This window comes from Equus caballus, chromosome 6, assembly GCF_041296265.1.
Source record: "Equus caballus isolate H_3958 breed thoroughbred chromosome 6, TB-T2T, whole genome shotgun sequence".
NCBI lineage: Eukaryota > Metazoa > Chordata > Mammalia > Perissodactyla > Equidae > Equus > Equus caballus.
Window position 1 is genome coordinate 86,655,032 of NC_091689.1, and position 18,738 is coordinate 86,673,769.

An 18,738-nucleotide genomic window follows, 5' to 3' on the forward strand; every position below is an offset into this window, starting at 1 on the left:
AAGATGTCCTCATAAGACTGGGGAAGAAAGATGGAACAGTGACTTACTGTACAAAACTTGTTTAAGGTATTTTTTTTTTTACCCCCTCTCCCTTGGTCCAGTAGGAGGTGGCCTTCACTCTCAGCTAACACTTAGTAGGGAAAGGATACTCAAATGAGAAAAAGGGCTCAAGCTATATGGGCAAAGAAGAGAGGGAAGATACAGGTTGCCAGTTATATATTTATAGAAAGATAATCCCCTGGCTTTAAATATATATGTACATACAAATATGAACAAACTTAAAAAAATACAAACCCTTGGATCATAAGGGTGCTGCTGGGAGCCCCTTTATCCATCCCCCTCACCCAAGGGCAGAGGGCATGAGTCGCTTTTTAAAAATTACTAGTTTGGCCATCCCTGCAGCAACAAGCATGAAGTTGGGTGATTACCCACAATGGTGAAAGTCAGAGGAAAAATTCAGAGTTCCCACTCCCTGAACTCTAAATATCTCCTAAAATTAGGGCTACGTGCTTTCTTGTTCTGTCTTTTAACTAGTATACTGGGGTAAAGGAAGGGACTCCCTTCTGAAATGGGTCAAGAAATAAGATAGTTTAAAAAGAGGGGGAAAGTGTCATCTGCTCTAGAAGCAAAAGACAAGACAAAGGCATACAGACCCCAGGGAAATTTCCCACACTACTATGGGGGATACTGTCCAGCCCAGGTCCAGGCCCTCGGTTCTTTGCTCTGGCCACCCCCTATTTCTTTGGTATTGTCAGAAGACAAGATTCAGTTCCTGGGTGCTGGTGGAGGAGGGAGAGTGGTTCCGGGGCTTCCTACAAGTACTGAGTGAACAATTTGAGCTTACAATTTTCCCTTTTTTAAATATTTAAAAATAAACAAATCAAACTCCATCCTGTGCTGTACACAGCCCTTTTGACTCCCTGACATTGATTTGAGGAAAGAAGAGAAGGGGTGTCAACGTTGGAAGGGCCTCCTCACTTTCTTCCGCCGCTTCGGTTTGGCTTCTCCCTTGGGTACTGTGCTGTTGGGCTTGGCGGCTGCAGTGGCCCCAGGGCCAGGCTGAGGAGCTGCAAAGAAGTTCCCATTAGACATCTGGCCGGGGGGTACTTGAAAGATCCGGCTTAAGAAATCCTGAAGGTCAGCAGGAGGGGCATCTGGGGTGGCTCTGAGAGGAAAACAGAAAGAACAATGAGGCAAGAGATATTAAGGGTCACTTGGTTACCTATGTTACCTATTTATACCTAAGTTAAAGATCTACTGAGTTAGTTGCCAAAATTCTTAGAGAGTAAGACACCTAGGTGTCCTAAACAGCATGTCACCTGAAACCATATTCAGAGCTAGAATAGTAGATAGATTATTGAAAGAAATACCACCTACCTCTGCCGCCCACTGGTGCCTGGAATCCGAGAACCAAAGGAGATGTGATAGGGAACTTTGTGAGTATCTGGGGAGATTCCCACACGCTGGCATCCAGCCCACTCTGCAAGCATGAGAAATAATCAGCCAAAACATCACAGTTTTGAGCATTTATGAGTCCATATTTCTAGAGGACAGAAGCTTACCTGTGATGTCATACACTTTTCCATCCATCAGCGCAAAGTAGGTGATCTTGAGGCCCAACATGCTTGACTCTGCCCAAAAGTCTCCTTCCTCAGCAGGATGCAGCTTATTACACTCAGCACAGTATCTGGCACTCTTAGGTTCCCGGTCCATTTCAAACCTCCTGCAACCCAAAAAAAGGACAGTTCTTAATTGTCAAGCCCAGGGCATTACCAGAGTCTCATCATTACTGACAAATATGGATGAAACATCTAAAATTATCTCCACTCAATTGTTACATATGCCTATGTACACTCTGCCCTCAACCTTCTATCTTAAAGCTAAAAATATCTTTTTTTTTTTTTTTTTTTACTGCTAATTCAAATCCCAAATCTACTGACAATATAGCAAAAGTAGAAACCTCAGGGTCTTTTTATTCACCATGTGTATCCCATAACTACCAATAATACTCACAAGGAAGGTGTTTGGCTACCCAATCTCTAAGCTGTGGCTATACCATTCCTGTCCTGTGTCATACCTATGCTTTCCCTGGCATCGGCTGCACATCATAGTATTCATTGCCTCTTTGAGGTCATCTTGCAGCTTGGACAGAAACTCATTCACTGACCGGCTCAGCTCATTCTCTGCCATTCGTTTCCTGAGAGAAGAAAGGCTTTGTAAGTCAAAGGGTATTGAGCGAGGGACAAAGGGAGACAGAGCTATTGGCCTCCTGAGGCCCCTGGTCAGCTAGAAAGACAAGCAACCTCAGTTCTCTCCACGTCAGAGAGCCTCCATCCTCAATTCGAGGGAATCTGCTATTGAAGCTTCTTCATTTACCCCACCTGACAATTTCACATCTCCAACTTACATTTCATATTCCTTCCGCCTTTCAGGGTTACTGACAATGTCCCAAGCTGCCCGCAAAACCTTGAAGGCCTCCTCAGCCCGGGGATGACGATTTTTGTCAGGATGAACCTACCAAGAGAAAGATTTCATGACAAATCCATTCTAACCCTCTCCCCATCTTGGGTCAAAATAACCTCATATCAAAGGTTTCTCTTTGACCATCCTTTTAGAGAGTCAGTATAGCTTAATGATTAATTGCTCTGGGTTCAAGTCCCAGGTCTGTTACTTATTAGCTGTATGACCTAAAATATTTTATATATCATGGATTGTTGGGAGTATTAAATGAGAATATATGTGAAGTATATAGCACAGAATCTGGCACTAAGGTGATCCACCATTCCAGTGTACCTCGGATTGTCCCAGTTTTAGCACTGAAAGTTCACGTCTCAGGAAACCCCTCAATCCCAGGCAAATGCGGATGGTTGGTCGCCCTACCTGGCACATGCATCCTAAGCCCTCAGATGTTAACTTTGTCAGCCATGAAGTAAGAGTTCCAAAGATATTACATCCTCAAACTCAATCTTTTCTAACTAGAAAATTCTCATATCTACTCAAAACTTCCCACAATAGTTGGCCTTTCTGTCCCAGAAATAAATGAAATAGCATATTATGATCCTCACATGCTTTTTATCCAGTTTTCAGCCTGTCTCCAAGACAAATAATATCCTCATTCCCCAAAAATGCAAAGATAAAGCTAGTCTCCTGACCGATGCCAGATAAACAAAATGCTGTTAAATCTCCCACATTCCCAAGCTTATAGAACAGCCTTTTAGTCATGGTCACTGTAGCGCCTAATAAGGGCAGTGAGAAGTTCTACAAAAGAAGCCCACAGGGGCCAGCCTGGTGGCACAGCAGTTAAGTGCACAGGTTCCGCTCCGGCGGCCCGGGGTTCGCCAGTTCGCATCCCAGGTTGTGGACATGGCACCGCTTGGCAAGCCATGCTGCGGTAGGTGTCCCACATATAAAGTAGAGGAAGATGGGCACGGATGTTAGCTCAGGGCCAGTCTTCCTCAGCAAAAAGAGGAGGATTGGCAGCAGTTAGCTCAGGGCTAATCTTCCTCACAAAAAAAAAAGAAGCAGCCCACGGATACTCTGGCCCAGAACAAGGGAGAACTTTGGGGTGTGGGGCAGGTGTGTTGAGGAATGGGGAACTTAAATACATCTCTACTCCAAGAAAGTAAGTTGAAAATGAGAATTCTTGTAAGAATGATATTCCCTACGAGAGGATGTGTGCTAAAAGACATGAAAGTGAGAAAAGCTCTACTATTAGTAACCATTTGAGTGTAAGCAGTTGTTCCCCACTCTAAGAATATCCCATGCTACCCACCAAGGGGCATGCATTTCCCACCAAATTCATTAATTAGTCCTCTGATAAGTTACAGGCCTGGTACTTTAGTGTGCCTTGAATGGTTAATGGAAACTTTGGTTGCTCATTCCTCTTTGGTATCATTACCAAATGATACCATTTGGTAAATTACCGTTCAGGTAATTTGCACACTGTGATATTTTACCATTCCAGTTCCAAACACTCAGTCAAATAGGCCTCCAATGTAATTTATACACAGAACTTATATTCGTAATATAGTTTTACTTGTACAGGAATAGCAGTAACAATCATATATAAAAATAGCAACCTAATATCTACTTCTAGTAGCAATGTGATTGCATGCTTGTATTAAACCATTTCCCTCAATCATATGGTGTGTCACAACTCCCACCTGTACCCCTCTTATCAATAAAAGCAACCATGTGACATACACATGGATATGCCTCTCTATAATCTCTGTTCCACTTTCCTTCCCTTTCCCACTCTGGGTTGCTGGTCTTGAGACAGCTTGTTTTCTTTCACCTGATCCTGGAATAATCACATACGCTCCCTGAACCTTCCCACACTAGGTCCACACTTGCCTCCCCGGGACAGATAGATGGATTTCCCCGTGTTCAAAACACCCTCATTTATTCAGAGGGGAGGAAGTGACAGGCTTTCTGACTAGGCCTCTTCTCCACCCTAGTCAGAGGGACTTCACCTGGATATTCCAGGGTGAGTGAGTCCAACACCACCTGACATACCAGGTTCATTTCTTTTCATTAAGAAAAAGAATTTCATGACTAAACTTAAAATGAAGGGAAAGTCAGATTCCATAGTACATGGGGGAAAGTCTTTATGACTCTTAAGAATTAAAGTTACTCTTCAGCCTCAGGTTGACTTTCTACTCTGCCTTCCCTGTATTATTCTCTCTCTAAAACTGCAAGAGAAAATAAAATATGGGAACAAAAGATGAACAGGAAACAGAGAGGAAAGGTACTCACCATTACTGCCAGCTGCCTATAGGCCTTCTTCAGTTCAACATCTGATGCTGTGGTTTCAACCCCCAACACATGGAAAGGGTTTAGCTCATCCTCAGGAACCCCAGCCATAGTCAAGAGTCGAGCCACTTCCTCTTCAGGCTGGCAGTAGCGCCCACTAGCTACAGGTGCATTCCCCTGCCTGTTAGTCCTCTGCTTGACCCAAGGCAACTCCAGCCAACCCCATTGAACTATTCTCACCAGCTGCTGCCATGGCCTGCTGTCTCTCAGCAGAACCAGGCAATGTTGCAAGGTGGGAGAATCCAGCCAAGAGAAGAGCCAGGTGGCTTTACCCCTCCAGCCTAACCGGTCACCCAATCCCACCAGAAACCGCCAGCCCAACTGTAGACAGCCCAACAAGAGGGCCAGAGCCAGGAGCAGCAAAGCACCCAGTAGCCTAAGAAAACGGGTGAGCAGCCCTGCCCCACAGCAAAACCCCTGGCTCAGAAATTGGAACATCACCTGGGCCCAGCCCCCCAGCCGCCTTGCCCAGACTCCCACCCAGACTCGAAAAAGGTCCAGATCACTGCCTTTCAGCTGCCTGCATGCATAGATGAGATGGCCACAACTTTCTACATACTCTCCCACCAATACCAGCAGTTCAATCAGCCACCAGAAGCCTGCCTGCCCAAGCTGACACAGTTCCTCTGCTCCCCACAATCCCAAGCCTCTGCGCTTATCTGCCTGACTTCGTTTCCGGCCCAGCCGATGTCGACCAGGGGACCTGGGATCTCTGCGACCACCCTCCCGAGTATCCTCCTTGGCCTGAACACGGTGCCGCTGTCTCCGGGGTGGAGGTTTCTTTCCACTGGACACACGTGAAAAATCACTGGGGAACTTAAGAGGTTCTTCATCATCGTATTCCTCTTCCAACTCTTCATCTTCCCCCAAAGCTGGAGAGGTACACTGGTGGCAAAAGTTGCTAGAAGAACTCTCTCCTCCCTCAGAGTAAGGCCCTTCAGAGATTCCAGGGGTTCCCTGGCAGTTGCAAGCAGATGGAATGGAAAGAAAAGAAGGGTTCCCATCTGCCTGGTACCCAGCCTCATTCTCTCTTGAGAGTTCCTGGTCCACTCCTGACTCTTCTTCTGAAGATGCCTCACTCTGATCAGGGTCTTCACCATCCTTAGGGGGTCCTGGACCCCTTGGGGGGCCATGGCTTGGATCCGACCAGTGGGCTGGGTTTGGGGGCTGTGTGTACTTAGGACTAGAGTGCTCTGTGAGGCAGCGGGTACCATTAGGAGCAGGCTCCGCTGAGTCCCTGAGTCCTGAGAATGAAAGTATTTCAGGGTCCACAGAGGGTCCTAAAGTCCTGAGGGAGGCACCACCACTGTGGTGGGCTCCACACAACCCTCTTTCTCCGGGGTACTTCTGGGCCATAACCCCGGGGCTTCCTGAGGATTTTAGGTCACAGCCATCATGGTAAGTTCTGATGCCTGTAACAAAGGTAGCAAGGTGGGGATGATCAAGAGAAGGAATAAATAATCTTAGATTGAGAATATATTTAATGCACCCATCTCCCTTGTTTTCCCAAGTTCTTTTGGGGCATTCATTACCGCTAGCAATGAGACAATACTACATTAACCACAACCCCGATCCTTCCCTCCCCCACCCCAAACCCCCTTACTCTTCTTTCCCCAGAAAGCTATAATCCTGAATCAGGGCAAGAGAGAGGTACCGCAAAGGGTGTGGTCCTGGGGTCACTCTTGGGAAAAAGGCAAAGACGGCCGGAAAGGGGGGCCGCACGCTGCCAGAAAAGGGTGGGGACCGTGCGGCCCTTTAAGAAAACCTGGGGGCGGAGCTTGGGGGGGGTTGCCCGAGAGAGACAACCCGGGAACCCTCGGGCTGGGTAGAGGGGGTGAAGGTAACTTACCGAAAAGCGGCGGTAACTCCTCCCCCTCGAGCAGCTGGGCCTAGGGCCAGGGGGAGCTACGAGAGCAGCTCCCCCGGCTCCGCCTCCCGCTCACGCTCTGCTTCCGTCTTCCGTCCCCGCCGCGGCCGCCGAGCTACGCATACTTCCACTTCCGGGGTCACCAGGGAAGAGACGGGAAGAAAAAGAAAAAGCGGTTGGCGGAGGCGCGAGCCCGATCAGCCGGCGCTGAGTCAAATCAGAGGAGGCGGTCCTGGAGAAGCACTGGCCCCGCCCCTTAAAGGGCCCTCTGCCGCAGGCCTCCGCTCGTGCGAGGTGCACCGCGAGCTGCACCGCTGGAAGCGAAGCAAGTGGGTGCTGCAGCAGCGCCTGCGGACTAGGGGCAGATTCTCAGGCTTCCTCTGGCTGTATTCTTGGGTTTTGCCGACACTGGAAGATAGAGGACAGCCACCGAGCCACAGTGTTGTTTCCCTTGCAGACAGAACCAGGGAGCGTAGAGGAGCCACTGCCCTGATCCCTTCCCGGCTGGCTGTAGCGAAGACAGAGGTCCTTTTGTATCATGCGGAGGTGGGGCGGAGGGGAGGACGCCTCGGGCCAGCCCCCGCCCTGGCCCTTCTGCGCTGCGCCTCCTTTCCTAGCAACCCTCTGCCTTCCCACGCCTGACCCAGCTGGCGAACTGCCCCGTATAACTGCAGCTCCCACGGCCTAGATCTGCCCCTCTGGACGCAGCTACCAGGCCCCGTCACGGAGCAGGGCTTGGGGACTGGGAGCCTAGTTCCGCTGGGCTCAAGACCGGAGAGAAATGCCAAAAAACACTGCACTTATCTGCATGCTGCTTTGCATCTCATTTGCATACCGAGCTGCTCAGTCGACGTCTACACGCGCCCCCGCCCCCACGCGGACCAGGCTTGGGTTCCTTCTCTGTCGGTCCCCTCCTCGACACACCCCTCTTTTGTTAGTCCCCCCTCCAGACCCCGTCTTGCTCAGCAAATTTTTCCACCCATGAACCCCTCGCCGGCGCCCCTACACCAGCAAGAGCCCCTTCCCCGGGTCCCCGATCCCGACCACCAGATTCTCCAGAAGACAATACTCCAATTCTCTGGGAAGTGGAAGAAACCAAGCCGGAGCTAGGGGTGCGCAGGGACCCCAGTTGGGGCTTTGAGAGCTTCGATTGTCGAGTCATCGCCCAAGTATTCAGAGATCTTTCCCCGAAACCTCTTGCAGTGCCCCCAAGACCCTTCCCTGCTATGGTTGGAGGAGTCTCTCGTCCCAGGCTAGAACTGTAGGCAAACTGGGTCCCCCCCACACACAGGGGAAAGAGTTGGAGGGGCCCGCCCCGTGATGTCACCCCCCCCACACACACACACACACCCTGTCCCCTTCCTCCACCCCCCAATCTGGTTGCATTTAGCTCACGGGGCTTGGGCTACAAGTTGCAGGAGTTTAGTGGGCCACGAACAGAGTGGCCCTGGGGGTGCCCACGCCCGACAGCCGCCCCATCGTCTAGGACCTCCGGGCAGGGATGCAGCTGGGGGTCTAGGGAAACACTTCTACCCCGTCCTCTCCTCAGCCCTGGCAGGGTGGTGAGTAGTTAACACCCCCACCCCAACCTCTCCTTGTTTAGGGTCCCCAGACTTCCAAGCGGATTGAGGAGAGGAGCCCCAGGGATTTCCCAAGCCAACCCTCCAGCCTGTTAGGACCTTGATGTCCAAAAGAAGACAGCTGAAGGAAGGTGCCTGCATCCACCATACCCGACTCCCACAGTGCCCCAATGCCAGCCCCTCCTTGGTCTTCTCCTCCTTTCAGGAACTGAATTCAAATCCCACTGGGAGCCCTGACACCCCTGGGGAAAGGGAGGGGTGGAAAAATCCCACCAGTGTCCTGAGGGGAGGAGCAAAAGGCTACCAGGATGTGAGATGTCTGTGGGCAAGGTGCCCGCTTAGTTCGTGAGGGGCCATGGGAGCTGGACTGTGGCTGTATGCCCCTTCCCCCAGCAACTCCATCTCTGCATGAAGCCGAAGCTTCAAAACCCTGACAAAGTGTGGGTGACTGTCTCTACTTGAGTCTTTGTCCCAAACTCTTTTGGTGTCTGGTTTTTTTCCTCTCCGCCTTCCCTGGGGTTGGAGCAGTTGTTGAGAGACCCCACTGTGACTCATTCCCTCCTCTTTCTCCTCCTTCTCCCCTCTCCATTGACCCCACCCTTCCCAGTCCAGTGGAGCAGTATTGAGTCCCAGCAGCAGATGGGGCAAGCTTTCTTTTCAGCTGGAATAGCCTGCTGGGCCTTTAGCCCCTAGTTCCACTAGTTCCCCTGGGCCCCTCCCTCCACAGACCTAGGACTTTCCAACTCCTCCCTGGAAAGCTGGGAGGCAGACAAAAGCTCATTACCTTAGATTTTCGTTTAACTGTTACTTAGTGTCCTTGTTTCAGAGGATGATAAAGAGACAGCTGGCTCCCCTCAATCCAATCCTGTAGATTTCTTCAGTTACCCTGCCAGGGCCATGCTCCCTCCTGAAATTGGCCCTTCTTCAAAAGGAATAGCGGTACAGAGTCCTTCGGATACATGGGCACCTGAGTTCCGGCTCCCTACCCTCTTGCAGGTTTCCAACCCCCTCAAGACATTCATGGATGGGTGAGAGGAGCTGACACTGACCTCCCACTCTGTGACCATCTTCTCTTCTGCCATGGAGGAAGGCTTGCTGCCCCTGGCCATGACCTCTGACCCCAGGTCCTTTAATCAACAACTCCCAGAGCCTCCAGACCCAAGATGTGTCTTGGAACCCCAGGACAATCCTGAGTTGGCACCTGCCCTGGTGTGTGCTCTTTGCTGCTGCTTTGGAATCATCTACTGCTGCTTCGGTGAGAGCAGGGCCAGGGTTCCAGGGGGCAGCTGCCCAAGACTGTCACCCTCAAGGATGATGCCAACTTTCTCCATTGCTCCTGGGCCACCTCTGCTCCTCTATCAGGGAATGTCTACCTTCAGTGTGAGCCATGCTGCTCTTGCCAGCTCTTCTTGTCCGTCTCCCACACCCATGCCCTCCATCTCTGACACCCCCCCACCCCTCTCCACCACCACCACACCCCATACCCCAACAACTATCAACTTGCCTTCCCCCTCCCTCCTACCTCAAAACTCCATTCCCAAAGTATCCTCTATGCTTATGGTTTCTTTACCCTTCCCCAATAACCCTGAATCAGCCCATGCTGATTTCTTCCCATCTACCGTCTCTGGAAGGACTAAACCTTCTTTCTATACTTGCTCCCCTCAATGCATCCATCTTACCTCCTGAGTTTCCCTCCCGTCCCCTCACAGTTCCTGAAAAGTCTCTGCCTTCCCTGAGATGATTCCTTTCTGCCCTTGCCTTGAGGTCCCTGGGTGTGCTGCTCCTGTCTTCTGCTCCTCTGGTTAGCCATTCCTCTCCCTTCTAATTCATCAGAGCTATCCCAATAGACACCCCCTTCCGTCTCTCAGTGCCTCCTGCCTCCCTTCCCAGGCTACCGCTGCTTCAAGGCAGTGATGTTTCTCTCGGGCCTGCTGTCAGGAGCTCTGGTGATCTTCCTGCTGTGCCACAAGGAACGAGTGCTAGAGACACAGCTGAGCCTGGAGGTGAGCGCGGGCATTGCGCTAGGCATCGGACTCCTCTGCGGCCTGGTCACCATGCTGGTTCGCAGTGTTGGGCTCTTCCTGACTGGTCTCCTGCTAGGCCTAACCCTGGGTGCCGGGGTCCTTCTAGGCACTGAGCCCATCTACCAGCCACCTTCAGCCTGGGTGCCGGCCGGGGGGCTGGTGGGGCTGGCATTGCTGGGAGCCCTGCTCACGCTTCGATGGCCACGTCCATTCACAGTTCTGGGCACAGCCCTGCTGGGTGCTGCAGTGCTGGTGGCCTGTGCTGACTACTTCCTGGAGGGGCTGGCACTGGGCCGTCGGCTAGGCCAACGCTTGCAGGCACTTCCAGCCTTGCCTCCTCTCTGCTGGTATAGCTGGGTCTTGCTGGGGACCTGGCCAGCCCTCGGGGCCCTTGGGGCCCTGGCCCAGTGGAAGCTCATGGATGAGGAACATGGAGCCCACGCCAATGGTGAGTTAGTGCCATGGGACAGAAGCAGCTAACCTGTGCCTTGTGATGTCCCCAGTTCCCAGACTTGAGGAGGAGAAGGGAGAAAATACACTTGAGGGAGGAGGGCGGAGGTGTCTACGGTGGATGGGGCAGGGCATTGAAAGAAAGTTAGAGTTGGAGGAGCCCAAGGTCTGAGTAAGAATGAGAAGAGAAATTGTCAGAGGGAGCAGGGAAGAGTTATCAGGAACTGTTATCGAAGGAAAGGAAGATCTCAGAGAAGTCCGGGAGGAAAGAGTAGAAGGATTCCAAAGAAGAGTTTCTTTTAGAATAACTGGTGGGGCTCTGAGCCTTGAGAGAGCCGGAACAGAGAGATCAAGTGGGTTTCTCCAGAGTGTGAGTGTGTTTGGGGGGTAGGATGCAGATCTAAAGAGGCCTCCCTAAGTCTCTCTCGCCCCCTCCCAAGCAGTGGTCTTGAGCCACCAGCGAAGGCATCTCCAACTCCTTCGGATCCGTCAACAAGAGGCCAAGTGGCACCGAACCTCCCCTGGGGTGGGGCTCTGTGAGGGCAGCTACCGGCGCCAGCTCCCCCACAATGCCCGGAGCCCTGCTGACAGTCTGGCTCCAGTGAGTAAGAGGGGAAGGGTAGTCTGGGGGATGGGGTAGAGGGCACATGGGGATGGTCAGGGTGGGAGGGGGCTCTGACCCAGGCCCTTTCCTCTGCCCTCTCTGCCCCGTGCCCCTCCAGAGTTATCTCCAGAGCCTTCGAGAGCGCCAACTAGGACCAGGCACCCAGGCAACAGCCCCCTACACTGTCCTGGACCTGGATTCTGACTGTGGTTCCACTGTACCCCTCACCACACCTTCTGGTTCCACCCAGACCTGAGCCTAAACCTCCACTGATGCCCCCACCCCTAGCAAGGGCCTGGGAATACTAGGTGGGCAGGGCCTGAGCCCACAGGACCCACACACAAACTTCCCCACCTCTTGGATCGGGGTTAGAATCTGTGCTCTAACCCAGACCAGCCCTGTAGGGATATGTTTCAGGGACAGACAGAGAGGAATCCTGTGGGGAAAGGAGAAGAATGGAAGTATGAATACCTACCTCTGGCCAATAACAGAGGTGCCCTGGTCCCAAAGTAGCACTCTCTCTAATTTCCTCCAAACCTAGGAGGCCCTTACCCAAATAGCCTTTTATATGCCCACCTCAGTGTGCCTCATAATGGTAAAATAAGGGGTTTTGTTTTTTGTAGGACCTATAGAAAATCGGGAAGCCTCCTAAAGCACTTAATAGCTTTTTTGGGGGGAGAAGGGCACAGAGGAGCGCCAGGACCCTTTTAATCCCCAGGCCCCTCATTAGGGGGTAGTTGGGTTCCTGGCCAGCCTTTCGCCCGGACCTTATAGGCCCAAGGCCCCTTCTCCTACCTCAGTTGGGGGTCCTGTCCTCCATGGTGCTTCTCTTTCCTTAACATGAAGAAGACCATGGGGCAGTGCCTGGCTCAGCACCCGCCTCCCCCAAAAACTGGCTTCTTCCTCCAAGGAGAGAGCATTGACCTGCATGCCAGAGTCTAGCCCTTTTGCCCAAAGGAGCCTGGTCTTTGGGGCTGTGTGAGAGACAAGTGCCTTCTCTGCTTCGCATTGGGAGTGATACATATCTCCTCCTCAACCAGAACTTTGCCCCAGCCACTAACCATTCTAACTCTCCCCACTCTGATTCTCCTGCCCAAAGTCTGTTCCCTGATTCCCTAGACAGCAGGAAAGAAGCTCTATCCCTCCTCTGGGCAGCAAGGCTATGATGGGAGGGAGGAAGAATGTGGGAGCATGTGAATAAAATGGCGTTGAACACTGAACCAGGGAGTCTGGTCTCTACTGTTGCTGCTTGTTACTTTCTTTGCACCTCAAAACAAAGTTAGCCAGACTGACAAGTCCTCTGTCCCCTAAAGCCCTGATAAGGGTACCTCTGTCACATTGGACTACTGTACACACAACTACACACACACAGCCAGAGGAAGAGCTGTTCAGTCCTCTCTTTTGAACATGGAATTAGCTTTATTAAGCACAAATGTGCCAGGCACCTCACATGTAGTATTTCATTTAATGCAACAACTGTGCAGAATTGCTATTAACATTTTGCAAATGAGAAATCTGAGCCTCAACGAGGTTAATTAACTTGCCCAAAGTCATAAGCAAGTAAATGTGATTCTCAAGGATTCCAAAGCCCCTGCTCGTTTTACTGGCCATGCTATTTTCTTGCACTTTATCTAGGGAGAACAGGACCCAGGCATCCGGCTTCCCAGCTGTTGCCTGCTGTGAGCTAATGGCCTGGTTGATGCCTTCCCTCTGTCCTCCAGAGAGTAGATAACTCAGTCAGAAGTGTCTCAAGGACGGGGAAGAAGTAAATGGAGTTGGGGGCTGACCCAGAGCTAGGGAGTCACTGCCCAGGAGTGGGAAGAGCACAGAGGAGTGGTGGCTAGAGCTAGGACATTTCTAGGCCTGAGGTCTATGGTTCACGCCCCTGCCACACTGCCTGCAGTCTAGTGAGCAGGCATGTGATTCAGGTCTAGGGCCTCTGGAGGGTGACATTACCAGGAAATGAAAGGGTGGTAGAGCCTGGGGCTGAGGGGGTGATGTCCAAGATTGTGTCTCCGGGTGAGGGGTCAGTGTTCAAGAAGGTATCTATGGTCAAGGAAGTGGTATCCAAAGTTGTTCCTGTGGCTCAATGGTCAGTGCCTCTGGCTGAGGGACTGGTATCCCCACCTGATGGAGTCGTGTCTGGGGTGTGGGGACGACAGTGCATCCAGTTGTAGGCAATATCTCTAGGATAGCCTTTCTCTACTCGAAGCTGCCAGTTGAGGCCCCAGTACTGTTTGTCCTTGAAGAAGTAGACACAGCCATCTCGCCAACTAATAGCAGCTGAGGGCTGGTCTGGCACTCCCGTAAATAACCCCTTGATTGGTTTGGGGTAGCGGCTCAAGTCATTTCGGGCCAGCTCGTCCCACTGCCAGTACCCGGAACCCTGAGTGTGGGGTAGATAGGGAGAAGAGGAGGATGAGAAGAAAGCTTAGGGACCCCCAGAGGTCCACCCCCAGGCTGCAGCAGCCGAGGAAGGTCTCCCTTCAAGAGCAAGTCTGCTTCTCGGTGCAAGGTGACCCGCCCCTAATAAGACGGGATTTGCCCTTGCTTTGAGCTTTATACCTTAAAGAGGAACACCTTTTTGTTGCGAGGCCAGTAAAGAGCTGCATCCAGGTTGGGTTCTACTCCACTCAGAATCTTGGGGAAGCCAGGAGACATCCTGAAATTAATGTAGCGCCATACCTTGTTTCCTGAGAGCATGTAAGGAAAGAACAAGTCACCTCTGTCCTCAGGTGATAGCTTTCGGTTCCTCCATTCCACCCTGTCAGAAACTTCTCATCTCTCCCTCTCTTTTATGGATTCTTTGATGGCAGGCCCTCCTCAGGTAACACACCGTAAACTAGTCCCCTTACCCTTAAAGAAGTGAATCCATTGTGTTCGAGGAGAGTAGACAGCAGCATCCAGGTTTCCTGGGAGCCCCTCCCAAAGGGCAGACACTTGGAACAAGGGACCCAGCCCTGAATCCGTCACAGTCCACACATAATTCCCCTTGAAGGCATAGGTCTTCCCACGGGGCCCTGAGAGCAAAGGGGTGTCAACAAGTCAAAAAGACAGGGATCAAATAAAGACTTGTGGCTATCTCAGGCAGGCTGATTCCTCAAAGCTTCATTCAACTTTAATTCAAGGAGAAGATTTAGGGCAGAGAAGGAGGACCCAGTGTTCCCCTTTATTGTTCAGAGCAATTCAGCTCTGGTCCACTCAACAAAACAAAGGCCCTGCAGATATCTGCTCCCCTTTGGGGACCCCAGCTTCCAACCCAAGTGGCTTCCAAGTTGTCCTTCGATGCAGGTATATAAGACCTTCTGTAATAGACATTCAAGTTAATATTTCTTTTGTCCATCTTTATTTCCAGATGTGTTTTAGTGGCCCTTATAAGGTGGCAACCGAGATAAATGCCTGCCTGGCCCACCTTTAATTTGGCTGTGAACCCTCCCTCCCCATGCCACATGCCTTCCTCCATGGCCACTAACCGATGCCTGATGTCTAACTTCTATTGATCATTCTAAGGTCCCATGTCACTCCTATTTGTCCAGGTCTCAAGGTCAGCAGGCTGCCTGCACTGCCTGCCTACAGCCTGGAGAGGAAAGCCTCACCCAGCATCATGGCATCCACTTCTCCACTGCAGGGGTCTGGCATGGGACTGGGTTCTGTGGGCACTTGGGGTACAGTGGAGGTCTCCATCTCTTCTTCCTCATCCCCTATCCCTGGGCTCTTCTTGCCTGTAAGGTAACGTAATGCTGCTCAGGAAGAGAACTCGGAGCGCCTGGCCTCCCCACTCTTCTGTAAATTCTGCTCAGAGGCCCCATAGAGAGAGAGGAGAAGGGAATTCTGGAGAGTGTCCCTTCATGGGAGGCGCGATCATATTGACACCAGCAGGAGACGTGTTTTAGTTTTGAAAGGGGGAAGGAGGTTTGCTGGAATGTTCATTCTTCATCCCCAAGAGTGGGTGTGTGGGGAGAGAGGACTGGAAGGAAGATTAGATATGGAAGTGTCAGGAAAACAGCTCCTGAAAATGAAGAAGCCTGAATAGCTGGGCAGGAGGAAGAGAAAGAAACCAAGCCATTTCTCTCCACGGAGATCAGACTTGTCTCTTCAAGCCTGAAGAGATGCTTGTCAGAATGACCCTCATGATCACTAGGGGAAAGAACTGACCATAGAGAGCCTGGATCCCTGCCACATCATCTGGGTGCAGCTTGAAGTGGGGCCGGTAGCCAGCGTAGACAGGGGCCATGAGGGCCTGGGTATATCGGGAGTGCCCAAGCCCCAGGGCGTGGCCCAGTTCATGTGCTGCAATGATGCGCAGGTTCACCCCCCGGTAGGTCCTCTCAGTCCAGAGCTCGTCTTCGTCAAAGTGGACGCTGCCCAGCTCTGGGATGTCAGCATGGGCCAGGACCCTCCCTGGACAAAGGCAAAGTGACAGGAGGGAGGTCAGAGTCTCCTAGGCTGGAACATCCCCTGCCTGTTATAAACTCCAATTACTCCATTCCCTTAAAATTCCCCCATCTATATTCACTGTCTCTTGGATGCCTCTCTCTCTCCTTTCAGATTCCTCTATCATCATCCAAGTTCTCTCAGGGGTGCCCATCACTCTGTCCCTTTACCTCGCAGCCACTCTCTCCTCTCTGGTCCAGTCCTCTTTGAGGTGTGCCTTCAGGAGGGGATGTAAACCAAGGAAGAAGGCATGAACTTCAAAGGGGAGGCTTGGTAAGGCCCAGGAGGTGACCAACTGCTCCCCAAGGGAATGTTAGCAGGTGGTTAGAGAGTGTAGGTACAGTCAGGTATAGGGCACAGACTGAACATTAAGATTCCAGAGTCACTGGCTCAAGGGGACAGAGGTAATCTTAGGTCCGTAAGGTGGGAGCCCACAGCTGGTGCCTACCAGGCCCATCAAAGTCTTTGGAGCAGTACAGGCTTTGGCGACCATGGAAGGAGAGGCGGATGTCAGCCCAGCCAGCATGCACCTCCTGGAAGGTCAGGGGGGTCACATCGCTCCAGTATTGGAAGGCTTGAAGCAGGGCTTCCCGGGCTGTGTGGGCTGGGAGGGTGGAGGGCAGGTTCAAGATGCGGAATTTCAGGTGCTTCTTTCTCCAGCGACCTAGTTATCAGACCAGAAAAGAGATTAGAAACACAGATCCTTCTGCCAACCCCAGCGGACTCCCCTGAGTCTGGGGACTCACTCAACAAAGCTATGTAACAACCCCTCCAGGCAAGTGATGATCAGGTAACTACCAGGCGAGCATCCATCAACACTGAGCTGACACTGTCCCGACGCCACCCCTACGCCAGAGCCATGCCACCCTTTTGTCTCCCTCCCTTTCCCAGGCTCAGTCCTTACCCAGCAGCAGGTATTTAAGGGTCCTCTGGTTGAAGGGGTCCTCTAGGCCACAACGTGGCTGCCTCATGCGCACCCTTGTGGCATCATCCAGCTGACCTGAGACTGGCAGCTCAGATGCTTCCTGAAAAGCTCTGAAAAGAGGGAAAGGGATGGATCCAGCAGGGCAGGGCTATATGGAGTGACTGGGAACTGGCGATAGCTCGTTAGCCCCCTGCTGTCCAAGGTGGTGGCTGAGAATGGCACAGAATCTCTGAAGATGTTGGGGTCACTCCAGTATCCAGTCCTTATAATCGGGACTTTCCCTTCTGTTCTGCAGAAACGACGATACTCCAACTTTACGCCCCCATCTTCAGTCTTGTATTCAGGTAAGGTTCCCCTCACTTCTTGCCTTCTTCCTCTATTGCAATTTCTAACCTTCTCCTGCTCTGGGGAAGTGTCCCACCCCCCTGCTCTGGAGACTCTCCCACCACTGCTCCCACCTGAGGGCCTGTCCTCCCTCAGCCTTCTCCCTGCTGGCTGGACGCCCCCCCCCCCCCCCAAGCCCTGCCTGCTCTGGGGCAATGTCATCCATCAGGTACTGCAGGCACTGTGGCTTTTCAAGGGACTCTGAACATATCTAAGAGCAGAAAGAAAAATGATCCATTAGATCCAAAATATGAAAAGAAAACTTCAAAATAGAAATAAGTGCCGAATTAAATGTTTACAAAAGGTATCATGTCAACAACTCCACTCCAACTCAACTTATAGTTTAACATATAAATTATACTTCATGTGGGATATGACTAAATATTAGTATTTGGGATACAGTGTGGGACAGAGCCTCCAAAGGAGTGCTTAGGGCCTAGGAAGATCCAACGGCTGTGCTCCTCATCTTGGAATTCCCATCTCACCCCATGCCCCACCACCCTGACAAGGAGAGCCACCCATTACCTAGATCCCCGACAGGGATTTGAGTCAGGCAGGGGTGGGCCTGGGGAGAGGAAGAGATGAGAGGAGGGAAAGAAGATCTTGCGACCTTGACCTTGAAGACATGTGCCTTATGACCTCTCACCTCAGAGCCTCCATGATATCTTCTGGGCTGAAGTCATCAGGTCCTTCTAGAGGCTTCTGTAGGTACCCATATTTCAACAGGTAATCCTATGATGGAGGCAGGGGTAAGCAGAATAGGAAGGAGGTTATTCTCAGGGTAAACAGACCCATGAGGATAGGAGGGGATGACAGGGAAGGACTAAGGGAGAGGAGCCTTAGGGAAAGGGCTCAGGTAGAAGGGGAAGGAGTGGAGATGGGCAGGGATAGATCAGGGAGTAGAGGAAGGAAGGGAAAGGCAGGCAAGTTGAAGGTCAGAGGGGAGGCAGTGCTCCCAACCCTCCCTCCCCCCGCCTGTGTCCCTCTTTCCCAGGGGACTCACCACTGCTGCCTCCTTCCCTGTGGTCCCCAGGGCCCGGCCTGACACTGTCATGGGGAGTAGGAAGCCCAGCCACAGCAGCTGCCAGCTCATGGTCCCACCAGGCAGGAGCTCCAGAGGCCGTCTGTGCCCTCTGCCCTGAGGTGTCCAGGAGCCTGGGGGAGCAGGGCTAGGTGGGGGGCTCTTACCTCCAGTTCTTCTCACTCTCTAGTCTCTGGTCCTCTTTATAAAACTTCAGGGGAGGGGAACTGGGGGGAGTGGCAGTGGGAGGTGACTCAGCCCAGAGAAATGTTGCAGTTCACCATTAACCTCTGCCCTGCCAGACAGTGAGAGTCAAGAAGAGCCCCCAGCGCACTCCCCCAGAGTCATCCACTGGAGACGGGAAGACTTTTCATGCCGTCCTGGGGGTGGGCATCCCGGCAGGATGAGAAGCAAAATCTCTGCAGAGACTAGGGATAGGCACCATGGCTATCCCCTGGAGTTGGGCATTCCTGTGCCCCAGGGACCCTTGGGCAGCAAACCCCTCATCTTCAAACTTCATGTCTCCCTGTGTGCCCTAGGATAGGAAAAACTTAAATAAAAGCTAAGAGGTAGGAAGCTTCTTAGGTGTTTGGGTTTCACGTGAGGGAATCCAAGTGAGGTCTCAGTTTCTTTGCAC

The 18,738-nt window shown here is 52.0% G+C and overlaps 3 protein-coding genes across 10 annotated transcripts; 1 reads left to right on the forward strand and 2 right to left on the reverse strand.

The window, feature by feature from the left end:
* Positions 1-199: 199 nt before the first annotated feature.
* Positions 200-7,625, reverse strand: DNAJC14 (DnaJ heat shock protein family (Hsp40) member C14). The gene is made up of 7 exons (XM_023643753.2): positions 6,662-7,625; positions 4,756-6,224; positions 2,408-2,514; positions 2,078-2,197; positions 1,563-1,723; positions 1,378-1,480; positions 200-1,165 (listed from the first exon to the last, which is right to left on the reverse strand). Exons 2-7 carry the CDS (start codon positions 6,166-6,168, stop codon positions 955-957), a joined length of 2,115 nt encoding a protein of 704 aa, XP_023499521.1. The 5' UTR covers positions 6,169-6,224; positions 6,662-7,625; the 3' UTR covers positions 200-954.
* A 45-nt stretch (positions 7,626-7,670) lies between these two features.
* TMEM198B (transmembrane protein 198B) lies at positions 7,671-12,557 on the forward strand. Of its 6 annotated transcripts, XM_070270285.1 has the most exons (6): positions 7,671-7,791; positions 8,283-8,390; positions 9,256-9,514; positions 10,150-10,731; positions 11,177-11,334; positions 11,456-12,557. In XM_070270285.1, exons 3-6 carry the CDS (start codon positions 9,340-9,342, stop codon positions 11,591-11,593), a joined length of 1,053 nt encoding a protein of 350 aa, XP_070126386.1. In that variant the 5' UTR covers positions 7,671-7,791; positions 8,283-8,390; positions 9,256-9,339; the 3' UTR covers positions 11,594-12,557. The 6 variants fall into 6 exon arrangements, with proteins under 6 accessions (XP_070126386.1, XP_023499522.1, XP_001491782.1 ...); XM_023643754.2 differs by lacking the exons at positions 7,671-7,791; positions 8,283-8,390 and adding an exon at positions 8,103-8,241 and having other exon boundaries at positions 11,174-11,334; XM_001491732.5 differs by lacking the exons at positions 7,671-7,791; positions 8,283-8,390 and adding an exon at positions 8,103-8,241.
* Positions 12,558-12,736: 179 nt separating this feature from the next.
* On the reverse strand, positions 12,737-18,330 carry MMP19 (matrix metallopeptidase 19). 3 transcript variants are annotated; one of them, XM_001491758.6, is made up of 9 exons: positions 18,084-18,330; positions 17,727-17,812; positions 16,676-16,806; positions 16,220-16,435; positions 15,493-15,738; positions 14,934-15,059; positions 14,193-14,357; positions 13,903-14,030; positions 12,737-13,723 (listed from the first exon to the last, which is right to left on the reverse strand). In XM_001491758.6, exons 1-9 carry the CDS (start codon positions 18,171-18,173, stop codon positions 13,424-13,426), a joined length of 1,488 nt encoding a protein of 495 aa, XP_001491808.4. In that variant the 5' UTR covers positions 18,174-18,330; the 3' UTR covers positions 12,737-13,423. The 3 variants fall into 3 exon arrangements, with proteins under 3 accessions (XP_001491808.4, XP_070126389.1, XP_070126390.1); XM_070270288.1 differs by having other exon boundaries at positions 16,676-17,291; positions 18,084-18,316; XM_070270289.1 differs by lacking the exons at positions 17,727-17,812; positions 18,084-18,330 and adding an exon at positions 17,606-17,640 and having other exon boundaries at positions 16,676-17,291.
* Between the last annotated feature and the right edge of the window lie 408 nt (positions 18,331-18,738).